General features: G+C 44.5%; 1 protein-coding gene across 1 annotated transcript in view; it reads left to right on the plus strand.

Annotated features, from left to right (window-relative positions):
- Nucleotides 1-3,742: 3,742 nt before the first annotated feature.
- PIWIL1 (piwi like RNA-mediated gene silencing 1) overlaps nt 3,743-12,085 on the plus strand; it is a 38,021-nt gene continuing 29,678 nt past the window's right edge. Inside the window, exons 1-3 of the mRNA XM_082418403.1 lie at nt 3,743-5,405; nt 5,755-5,866; nt 11,947-12,072. Of these exons, the coding sequence (XP_082274529.1) occupies nt 5,328-5,405; nt 5,755-5,866; nt 11,947-12,072 (316 nt within the window). The 5' untranslated portion in view covers nt 3,743-5,327. The remainder of the gene's footprint in view (nt 5,406-5,754; nt 5,867-11,946; nt 12,073-12,085) is intronic.

Consider the following 12,085-nt stretch of genomic DNA (forward strand, 5'->3'; position numbering starts at 1 on the left):
CCACAGCTGCCGCTTCTCCTCCTATTCGGTGACCGGCCCACCTCTGATGTGTATTCCAGACGGCCCGGCTTTAGCATCATCAACAAGAAGACAGAGTGTATTTTATTCACAGCAGCTAGCAGGGTGCATCCAGCAGTCAGGATGTTCAGTTTTCGTTACTCAACTTCTAGAACCTGGTCTGTCCCTTCAGTGTCATCACCTGTCACTCCCTTACATGTCCCATCACTCCTGCTGGACCAACTGCAATTCCCTAACCACACTCTGTCCGTACTTTCCCCATGGCTCCCTGCAAACCCCATTCAGGACTTTAACAGCATCGTTTCCACGAAGCATCTTCCAACCCACCCTCCCTCCAAGCACTCAGATCATTTTTTGCACTCTGCTCACTTTCAGTGTTGATTCGCCCCCTTGACCCAGCTCCTGGGAGGAGAACCTACATCCATTCCGTTTCCAGTTTCCAGAATCAGACACATACATCGTTGTTCCCCAAACTGATGCCACTGGGGTCCTGGTCGTGCTGTCAACATAGAAGCTTAAAAAAAAAAAAAAATTTCCCAACCCTTCTCTCTCTGAGCTTTTCTTTTTAAGTTTTAGGTGAGCTTTGTGAGATGTGATGTTTGCAACATCGGAAGAATGATGGGCTTTGCCTCCATCTGCTGTCTCACGACTTCTTTAGAAACCAGTTTCATACATTGCACACACCAAGACGCTCAGTGGTATTTCAGACAAGCACTGTATCTTCAGCAGTTCCAAGAAGTATCAGGCATATAGAGAAAATAAACAGAGGGAAAAGTGTCACTTCTACCCTCTAACGTCCGTTTGCGATATTTTTCTCCCCGACTGTGAGTTGAGGCTGTACAGATATATTTCTTGTTCTACAGCTCCATCTGCTGGCAAAACTTCACAGAACATCTTTCTACTAGGATTTTACGTCCTTCCTGGGAAAGTTGAAGTTCATATCGTATTCCAAATTGAGCCCTTTAAAAAAAAAAAAAAGGTGAAAACCTTTGTGAGGCCATTTCTCCCTCCAAACTACTCCTCGCTTCAAGTGTCTTGCCTTTTCTCATGAATTCTTTAAGTGACGGAGGTGTCAGGATCACAGAGCTTGCCTCACATTTCTCAAACTTCTCTGAGCATGAGAATCACTTGGTGTTATTGTTGAAAGAAAATTCCTTGCTGCCAGCCCAAACCTACGGAATCAGCATTACCTGGGAATGTGTGTGTTTTCAGAAGTTCCCCCAGTGGATTTTTTATAATCAAGCTACTGTGGGAAACACTGAAATCTAGCCTGTTCCTTTCAGCTCACGAATGAGACTGCAGCCCTCTCCAACCCCCGCCTCCACCGAAGTATACCCTCTTAATGAATAAGAAACAATATTTTTGCTGTATAAACGCCCCATTAAAGCCCGTCCCTAGACGCACTACCCCTACCCCCATTATAAAGAAGTTATTGAATTATTACTAGACTTAACTGGTCACCTGGTCACCAACCGTCCCACTTCCCAGCCTGACAAATAATTCCGTTCTATTTTACAATATTTACAGTAGCTTTAGCTGTGTTGGTTTCTGCCCAGTGAGGAAATGAACTCCTGTTGAGGGCATCCAGCTAGCTCAGTGCCTCTGCTATCAGGGCAGACGCTGGACCACCTGCATTAGCATCTTCTGCAGTTTGTCAGAGATGCAAATTAGTGGGTCCCACCTATGGAACCTGCTGACTCAGAGTCTCTAGAGGAGGCGGCGGCGCGATCTGTGGTTTAACCAGCCTTCCAGGTGACCCTGATGCTGGGCAGGTTTGAGAACCACTGTCATCCACAGGAACACGCATTCACTCTGCACCCAATTTGTCGATGGGGAAAGTTAAATGCGTAGGTACACACCCGCTGGCATTCTGGCTCTAGAATGCAGTTTTATTTCTTTGGGGGCAAAATTCAAATCTCATTTTCTTATTTGATAAATGAAATACCTTATCATTTTAAGGGGCCAGCCCAAAATTGAGTCCTTTTCTTTCTTTTTTTTTTTAAACAGCAGGCACTCAAAACACACACTTGGTCACAATTTCACAGTTTACCGAGGGCGTGCTGAGTGCATAGACCTGCTCCACGAGCAGGAACGAACCGAGCACACCGCAGTCCTCATCCACACCTAGTCACAGATGCTCCAGGTACAACGGGAGGCTCGGGCAAGGCGTGGGCGGGGCCTGGCGAGGCAGGGGCGGAGCCTGGGCGGGGCTCATCTGGCCCTGCCTCTGCCGGTGCCCCACTGAAACCGCCATCCGCGCAGCAGCCAATCAGCGCGCAGCGCGGGCCGCCGCCCTCCTCGCCGTTAGCTGGGTTTCACGTGCACGGCAGTTTACCCCTTGAAGTCAGTGTCCATCCGCCCAGAAAAAGAGGACCCCGCCCCCTTCCGCCGGCTCCCGCGCCCCGCAATCGCCCACAGCGGACGGCGAGGTGAGAGCGGGCGGCGCGGCTCCGTGGTGCCGAGAGGCGCCGGGGTCCGTTTGGTCCGGCGTCGGGGCGCCAAGTCTCAAGTCCCGGCGCGGAGGGATCCGGCGTGAGATAACCGTTGGCAGCGCGGGGGCAACTGTTAGTGCTGCGAGGGCGTCGGCGAGGCTGAGGGTCCTGTGAGGGTGTCGCTGCGGACCGGCACCGGCACTGCGGTTCCTCTCGCGCTCCAGCCTGCGGGCCTGGTGAGGCCGCGGCCCTGCGGAGGGGCGTCCTCCACCGTGCGGTCGCTCAGCCCATCGGCGGCCCGGACTGCGGTGGCCTCTGCCCTCCTCGGGCGTGGGTGGCGGCCGGGTGGCCGGGCGGGCTGGGGGGCAGCGGCGAGCGGCTGCGCTTTTGGGGTGGACGCTAGTGTCCTCGCCCCCGGGGTGGACGTCCACTTGACCCGGACGTCCTTTGAGCACCAGCTGGCTTTCTCACTTCCGGGTGATGGGGTAGCTCGTGGTCCAGCCTGGGGGATGCTGAGGTGGGGAGGGCGCAGCTGAGCCCCGCACCTGTGCAGCGGGCTGCGGCGTGGGGTGGTCCTGCCCGTCCCGGCTTTGATGCCGCGGGGAGCGTCCTCCGGGGTCCTCGGGCTCAGCGATCATCAGAAGCCCCTGCAGCCTGCTGAGCACGAGCTTCTGGCTCGGGGCGGGGCGTGGGACCCCCGTCGCGTTCGCGTTTGCATCACGTTCCAGGTGTTGCCCGGCGGGGATCGCGCTTTGAGAACTGCTGCACTGGTTAAAAGATCCTCGCCCCTGGGGCGGCAGTTGAGCTCATTCCTCGGTTCTTCACACACACACATCCCCAGTCACTGCTGGGTTGCCAGGCTCTGGGCTGAGGTGCGAGGGACCGCACAGATGAGCCGCCAGGTGTGGAGGAGCTCTTGCAGTGTGTGTGTGTGGGGGGGGGACACACTGATCCCGCGCCGTGTGGCTGGTGTAATCCGCGTGCGCGCAGCTTGGCGGGAGAGGCTGGAAGAGCTGGTCCTTGAAGGACAAGCTGGATTCTTCCACGTCAGAGAGGAGGGTAAGGCGCTTCAGCAAAGGATGTGCCGGGGGGCAAAGGTTACCGTGCAATTGATCATGGCTGCTGAGTGGAGGAAAGCCACGTTTGCCAGAGTCGAAGGCAGAGGCCTCCGACTTTGATCCTGTCCCCCAGTAAGGGACCGGCGTGTACGCCAGTGTGCCCAGCGTGTAAGCTATGTGTGTACGGCCGTGGTCATGGTCTACATGGTAACAAATACGGAATACTTGATAATGGTATGAAAAATTCGTCCGAATATGCTGGCGCCTCCGCAGGTCATATCGTGTAACCTTCTTGGGCAGTTGCTGACTCGGGTTGGTTTTTACAGCGCGGTGAGCTACTGTATTTTTAGTCCTTTAGAACATGCTGGGAAGTCAGAGAGGTCTCTGGAGAGACAGAGTGGAGGGTGTCGTTAGAGTTGTCTTTCTAGGAAGCTTGCCGTGGGACAAAAACTTCTAGAAGCTGAGAAAACTGAGACGCAAAAGATATCCTGACTTCAAGCAGAGTGATCTCCACTGTAAATAATGTCATCATCTGCCCCTGTTTAGAACCTGCAGTAGTCTCGCCTTGAGTTGAGCGTCACATCCAAGCTCATTGCACTTCAGTCACACTGGGCATCTTTCCAATCTGCAGACGAGCCGAGCTCTCAACACCTAGTCCCGGGTTGTTCCCTCTTGTCCCAAGAGTGGAACCACCTACCTTCCAGTTCCTAGTCCTCCTGCCTCTCAGTGTAAATGTGAGCTTCCTCGCAGGCAGACCTGTTCAGTATGTAAATTAGCTTCTGTTTTCCTCTTTGTAAGAACATGCTTCTTAGTTCCTCTGTTAGGCTTAAGAATTTGTAGTTTATCTGCCTTTTCCACCAGGGCTCACATGGGTTGAATTCTCATGGTGTGCCGGGTATTTTGTAAGCCTTTATGTGTGTTCTCATTGAGCCGCACAACTGACCTGTGTGGTCTAGGTTATTACAGCTGTTTTGCAAATAAAGACATGAGTCTTGGGTTATGTGATTTGCTCAAGGTCACTTACATGAAGGAGTAGAGTTCAGACAGTCTGGCTCTGAGGTCTCTCCCGATGATGACCTGATGGTACTGCTTTCTACCCTGTGGTTGGGGGTGACTGGTGGGGAACCTCTATACATAGTACTGTGAATATACTTGGTGCCTGACCCAGATCCTGGCTCACATTAGGTACTCACTCATTGCACATGGTGTTGTTGAAGAAATGGAGAGAATTGTTCATCAGACGTGGTAGGAGCAGTACAGGAGTAGCTTAGAGACGAATGACTCAGTCAGTTTTCTTTAGAGACGAAGTGGGTGCCCCTCACCAAGAATGGAATTATGGGACATAAATGATGTGGTAGAAAAGGTTAAGCTGCACGTGGAATTGTGGGAAGATCTACAGTAACGTATGTATAAGAATTGCGTAAAGAGCCTGGCATAAAACTTGCCATTGGTGCCCTCTTTCATGGTAGGTTCCACATCCAGATGTGCAAGAAAGAACTAGTCACCAGCACCTACAGTCTCTTAACAGTTTTATCCTCCTAAGTCTCTTTATAATAAATAATCCAATTGAAAAATGAAATAGTGTATTAGGTCTTCCACTTCAGGGCCCCCACCTAGCACAGGAGCACTTAAGTTTATCGAAGGTGGGGATATTGCCTTAGACTGTATGTTAAGCGGTTAGAAAAGTATGTGATTACCCAGGAGCTTATTTTAGAATCTCAACCAAATCAGTTTAAAGGTAACGTTGTAGAAACACTCAAATGTAACTGTGAACACTGAGTATTGTCTTCATGATTATTTCCTCTCAAGAGAAAGAAGAATGACTGGGAGAGCCAGAGCGAGAGCGAGAGGAAGGGCTCGTGGCCAGGAGGCGGTGCAGCACGTGGGCGCCGCTGCAGTGAGTGCTTTCCCCTTTCCTGACTGCGGAGAGCGTCTTAAAGCCCAGCGTTGTTAAGCCTCCGTCAGCTTGCACTGTCAAAGAGAAGTTTAAGGACCGTGTCCTGTGAAGGGACAGGGGCTGAACAAGGACGCTGACGTTCTGTGTCCTGTGGATATTGGAAGCTGGTGCTTGCCTTCAGTTGGCAACCCTTCTTGAAGAAACTTCTTTCTGAGGATACGATATTTGATTAGTAATTTAGATCCGTTTTGCTTAAATGCCCTAGACTTGTTTGAGTAGTTACTGCCTCTGATATCTGTGAGCTTTTGACATAAAAAGCATGCTGTTCTTTATTTGCGTGTAACTGCAGACTCAGCAGCCTGGTTACATTCAGCCTAGGCCTCAGCAGCGACCGGCCGAGGGGGAATTGGTTGGCCGTGGACCACAGAGAGGAACAGTAGGAGCGACAGCCCAGCCACAAGGTGAAGGGAGCGTGAAGAGGCTTCGTGTGTGTGTGTGTGTGTGTGTGTGTGTGTGTGTGTGTGTGTGTGTGCGCGCGCGCGCGCTTGCAGCGTTAGGTGTGGTTGGTGACCAAAGCTCTGCGTAAAGAAAAGGGACTCCCAGCAGTCCCTGAAAGTGTGGCAGCATCTCCCTCAATCTTCAGCCTGCCCCTGAATGCAGGGCCACAGGATTTCTTTTCTCCTTGGGAGTGAACCCCGGCCTACCAGAGCCCCACACTTGCTATTACAAAGCAAATTCGAAACTGATTATAAATTTGCTTATTATGCATGAATCATTTTAGAACATTCTCTTGGCATCATCTTTAGTGACTTCATCAAAGCTGTACCAACTTTTACATTTGTAACTTTGACTTAGAAAACATACTTTCACTTGTGTTGTTTTGGTTCATCCTGTTTCTCAGATGCAAAAACTGAGGTCAAAGTTGTGACAGCCAGTAGAGTGAGAACGCCGGTTCTGATTTCAAAACTCGTGCTTTTTCGCTGCATTGTTGCGAAAACTAATTAACTGGATGCTTGGTGTAAGATTCTTCTCCAGTTATTAAGTTTGGTTTTGGTATAGGAAAAGCAGACCCATGTATACATAGGGAGAATTAATATAGTCACATTGGCTTTTAAACCCTGGCATGGGCATGGGAAATGGGCAATAAAATAGTGTTGACGCAAAGGGAAAACTAGAAAACAAACCTGGTTCCTTGCTTTATGCCTTGCACTACATTTCCATGTACTCCGAATATTTAGTCATAACCAATGAAATCCATAAAATTAGAAGAAAACATGAGTGAATCTAAAATGAACTTGAAGTGGTGTGAATCAAGCTATGACAAATAACGTCAGTGTCAGCAGACAACCTGGAAACTTAAATGATGGAGGAGCTCATTTCTCTGATACACAGAGCAGTCTTATGAATCTGTGATATTAACAAGCTGCTGGCAAAGTGGACAAAGGAAAGGGCAAAGCATTGAAAAATACAAAGGCCAATAAAATGGTAAGCCTTATCATTAAGTTTAAACTGATTTTTTTAAACAGAACAAACATCTGTTTATTCTCCATTTTACTTTTTGCCAATGTTGGCAATTGTAAAACTGGAATTTGTGCTCCCTGTGGGATTGTACTAACTTTTGGATGGCATTTTGTAGTGTGTAGCAGCAGTACACTTTTATTAGCAGTTACATTCATGGTAGTGTACCCAGACACTGGAAGCCCCTACCCAATAAGAGGTAAAGCCCACTGCACTTTAACAATAGAGTACCATTTAGCCATTTCTAAGAATGTAAAAACTTGACTGAAATGAAAGCAACTTGTAAAACAGCTTTGTATTTTTAGTAAATACGTGTTATGTGTATGTATATATTTTCTGTATAGAAAATTTTGAGGAAAAATACATCAGTGGTTAATAGTGCTTCATTTGAAGAATCTATTAGAAGACAAGGGGCCTTTTATTTGTTGCTTTATGTATCTAATTACATCTGTTGCTTTTGTGGTGCTACAGGATGTTTCAGACTTCAAAGTGCCTGATGACAATTCTTTTACGGGAATTAATCTCCTTAAATTTATAGGATTTTATCCAGTCACTTTGTCTAGATGCCTCAGTTCTTTCTTTTTTAAATTACCCATTTAATCCAAAAAGTGAGCAGGGGGGTACAATCTGTTCTATTAGAATAAATATATCACAGTAAATTACAAATGTTTCTAATAATAGAAACTTGCATGAGTTTTAAATGTACAAGCCAAGTGAGAATTCTGTATCCAGCATTATAGCAGGCTAGATATCCTCCAACTAAATACCTTTAATGTGCTAAATTTTAAAATATCTTTTTAAAATTCACCTGATCTGGCTAGAGAGTTGGAAAATCTTCAGAGGCCAGAAATGACAAGAATAAATCCCAAGTGGGAATCAAGTGATGAAACCAGTGACTCCAAAAATCACCTCCAGGTCACTTGCTTTTATTATTTTTCCCCAGTTTTATTGAGGAAATAATTGACATATATCACTGTCTAAGTTTAAGGCATACAGCATGATGGTTTGATTTACATGTATTGTGAAATGATTACCACATTAGGTTCTCCTAACACCCATCTTCTGATAAAGATACCATCAAAAGAAAAGAGGAAAAAATTTTCTCCTTGTATGAGAACTCTTCGGATTCACTCCCATAATAAGTTTCCTGTATATCATTACAGCAGTGTTAGCCATAGTCATCATGTTGTGTATTATATCTCTAGTACTTATTTATCTTATGACTGCAAGTTTGTACTTTCAGACGCTTTCCTCCAATTCTCCCTTCCCTACCCTCTGCCTCTGGTAACAAGTCTGGTCTCTGTTTCTGTGAGTTTGGTTTTGGGGTTGGTTTTTTCTGTTTGTTTTTAGATTCCACATGTAAGCGAGATCATACAGTAATTTGTCTTTCTCTGTCTGACTGATTTCACTTAGGATAATGCCCTCAGGGCCCATCCATGTTGTCACAAGTGGTCGGGTTTCCTGTTTTTATTATTTCCTGAATAATAATCCATTATATATATGCACCACAAACTCTTTAATCCATTCATCCATCAATGGACAACTGAAGTTGTTTCCATGTCCTGGCTATTGTCAGTAATGCTGCTGCCAACATGGGGGTGCAGATATGTTTTTGAGTGAGTATTTTCGTTTCCTTTGGATATATTTCCAGAAGTGGGATTGCTGGATCATATGGTGGTCCTATTTTTAATTTTTTAAGGAGCCTCCATACTCTTTTCCATAGTGGCTGCACCAATTTAAAATTCCGCCAGCAGTGCACGGGGATTCTCTTTTCTCCTCATCCATGCCAGCATATGTTATCGTTATCCTTTTGATGATGGCCATTCTAAACAGGTGTGAGGTGATAGCTCATTGTGGATTTAATTTGTATTTCCCTAATGACTAGTGATGTTGAGCATCTTTTCATGTACCTATTAGTCTTTCATATATTTTCTTTGGAGAAATGTCTGTTTAGGTCTTTTGCCTGTTTTTTAAGTTGGCTTATTTGGTTTTTTGCTATTGAGTTGTATGAGTTCTTCATATATTTTGGATATTAACCCCTTATCATATGTAAAGTTTGCAAATATTTTTCCCATTCTGTAGGTTGTATTTTCACCTTGTTGATGGTTTCTTTTGCTGTCCAGAAGTTTTTTATAGTCCCACCTGTTTATTTTCTATTTTGTTGCTTGTGCTTTAGGTGTCATATCTTAAAAAAAAAAAAAAAAAAAAAAAATCATTACCAAGATCCCGTGTCAAGGAGCTTTTTGTTTTGTTTGTTTTATTTTGTTCTAGGAGTTTAATGGTTTCAGGTCTTACATTTAAGTCTTTAATCTATTTCAAGCTAATTTTTGTAAGTGGTGTAAGATAGGGGTCCAGTTTCACTCTTTTACATATGAATATCCAATTATCCCAGCACCATTTATTGAAGAGACTGTCTTTTTTTTTTTTTAACGTCTTTATTGGAGTATAATTGCTTTACAGTGTTGTGTTAGTTTCTGCTGTGCAACAAAGTGAATCAGCTATACGTATACATATATCCCCATATCCCCTCCCTCTTGCGTCTCCCTCCCTCACGCCAGTCAGAATGATCATCATCAAAAAATCTACAAACAGTAAATGCTGGAGAGGGTGAGGAGAAAAGGGAGCCCTCTTGCACTGTTGGTGGGAATGTAAATTGATAACAGCCACTATGGAGAACAGTATGGAGGTTCCTTAAAAAACTAAAAATAGAACTACCATATGACCCAGCAATCCCACTACTGGGCATATACCCAGAGAAAACCATAATTCAAAGAGACTGTCTTTCTTTCCATTGAATATTATTGGTTCCTTTGTCAGATATGAGTTGACCATGTATTCCTGGGTTTATTTCCGGGCTCTTGATTCTGTTCCATTGGTCTGTGTGTCTGTTTTTGTGCCGGTATCATACTGTTTTGATTACTGCACCTTTATAGTATAGCTTGAAATCAGGAAGTGTGATGCCTTTTGCTTTGTTCTTGACAGTTCTTTTGAAACTTAGAATATTTGACATGTGCAGCTGTGTTCAACAGAGCAAAATTTCATTGAATTAAAACTCTGGGCAAAAAGATGCGCTGAAGCTGTTTCTTAAAAAACATATCCTTATTATTGCAGCATTAAAATGCAAATAAAATTTCTGGAAAAGCTTAAATCTAAACATTCTTTGTATCGATCTTCACTAATACTTTTTTAACAGTTCTTATGAATTTAAATTTACTTCTGTGAAACTCAGTTCCCTACCTATGAAAAGGTATATGTTGTACCTTTATAGATGAGGGCCACTGTGAGCATCAAATGATACTCAGGATCACAGATGCAAGGCCTGGTTTTACCACCTTTCACGGGTCTCGTACGTGTTATATCTGAGAAGTGCTTCTCACAGTAAATGTTCAAGGATCTACTGTGTTTTAGAAATTAAAATGACGACCTTAACAGATTTATCGTTAGTGAGCCCTTGTTTAAGACCTCGATTTTTCACTCTGTGAAGGGGGATAGGGTTCCATTGCAGGACTCTTAAATAGAACAGCAGCATGATCGATCGGATTCGTGTTTTTAATAAAGCACTCTGGCAGCTGCGTGGAAGGGGAATTAGCAAGGTTTCCAGTTGTATCCATTTTGAAATGTGTCATCTTTCTAGACTGACAGTTAATCAAGTTTTGGCTAAAATATTAATAATAGCGGTGCTATATGTAGAGAGGGGAGCAAACTTCGTCATCGTTTATATTCAGAAACTTGCAATCAGGTTTTCACATCCAGAACTGATATTTTTTTAAGAGAAACTCAAAAATTTTTCAGGGAGAAATTCCGATCAAAGCTTTATGACCTGTTGTTGCTATCAGGTTAGAGTCAGTATACCTGACCTTTGTTAAGCTGGCCGTTCTGGGCTAGTTCTGGCATTTGTGGTCAGAAGAGAACTGGGCTCTCATCCTTTCGTTCTCTCCTCCCAAGTCCATGACCTCTGTCATTAAGACTTACGTTTTGTTCAGAATGTCTGCTTGAGCTCCCTCCTGTCATCACATCCAGATTCCAGGCAAGATTGGCAGCTAGGGGCATGGACAACAGAAAAGCCAGCTATTGACTCCCCTATGGTGCTTTCCCAGACATTTCATCCAGTAATTTCTGCATAAGTCTCTTAGGCCCTCCTTACCTGCAAGGAAGGTGGAAATTCTAGTCTTCTAGCTGTATTACTCCCAAAATAAACTTTTAAAAGAAGAATGAAAGATTGGTTATTGGATAGTCAGTAGTCTCTGCTACACAAGATAACATGCCTATTAACTGAAGCTAGATCTTAACACTTGACTACAAAGCCCATGTTCATTCTTTGGCCCACGTCATACTATTGATATGAGATACTTCATAATATATTTCATGCAAATTAAAGGACTTAATGATTTCGCATATTTTAGCCACAGCTTTTGCAAGTAAGCATGAACTGATAGCTAACCTATCCCGGTAGATGTGTATCATGGCCACGGGATACACACAGGCCCATCCCATCTGTTCTGCTGGCTCGTAAGGGAAATTAGTGAGGAAATTACATTTTAGACTTAACGTTTTCTAATTCAGGTTGCACATTTAAATCATATGAACTACCAATTCCTACAGCTATAATTACATCATAAAAATTGTGAAAAATACTGATATTAAGGCCCACAGGTGGTTATCAGACCTAGAGACAGAAAAATAATTACCCAGTCAATAAACATGTGCTCCTAAGTTCTTGAATCACTCCAGTTGTCTTGATCTTGTAAAGGTATATATGTCTTGTGAGGGAGCTGAGTTTGCCTAGGGCAGTGACAAGAAGGGCTTCACAGACGAGGTTATGGCTGAGAAGTTGTCCTCTCCTTTGGCTGGCAGTTACCTGAAACATTCTGATGGGATTGTTACACACTACCTTTAGCACCTCAGGAGCCTTTGGGTTTCATGTAGTAGAGTACTTTGGGAATCGTCATTCTTTATTTCATGCTGCGTATTACTTAGATGTCATTTTTTTCTTTTTTTTCCTTTTTTTTTTTTTTTTTTTAAGAACTCCAGATATCTGCTGGATTTCAGGAATTATCATTAGCAGACAGAGGAGGTCGTCGTAGAGACTTTCATGATCTCGGTGTGAATACAAGACAGAACCTAGATCATGTGAAAGAATCAAAAACAGGTAGGTTAATTCT

The sequence above is a fragment of the Balaenoptera physalus genome (assembly GCF_965194825.1).
Source record: "Balaenoptera physalus genome assembly, chromosome: 12".
Classification (NCBI taxonomy): domain Eukaryota; kingdom Metazoa; phylum Chordata; class Mammalia; order Artiodactyla; family Balaenopteridae; genus Balaenoptera; species Balaenoptera physalus.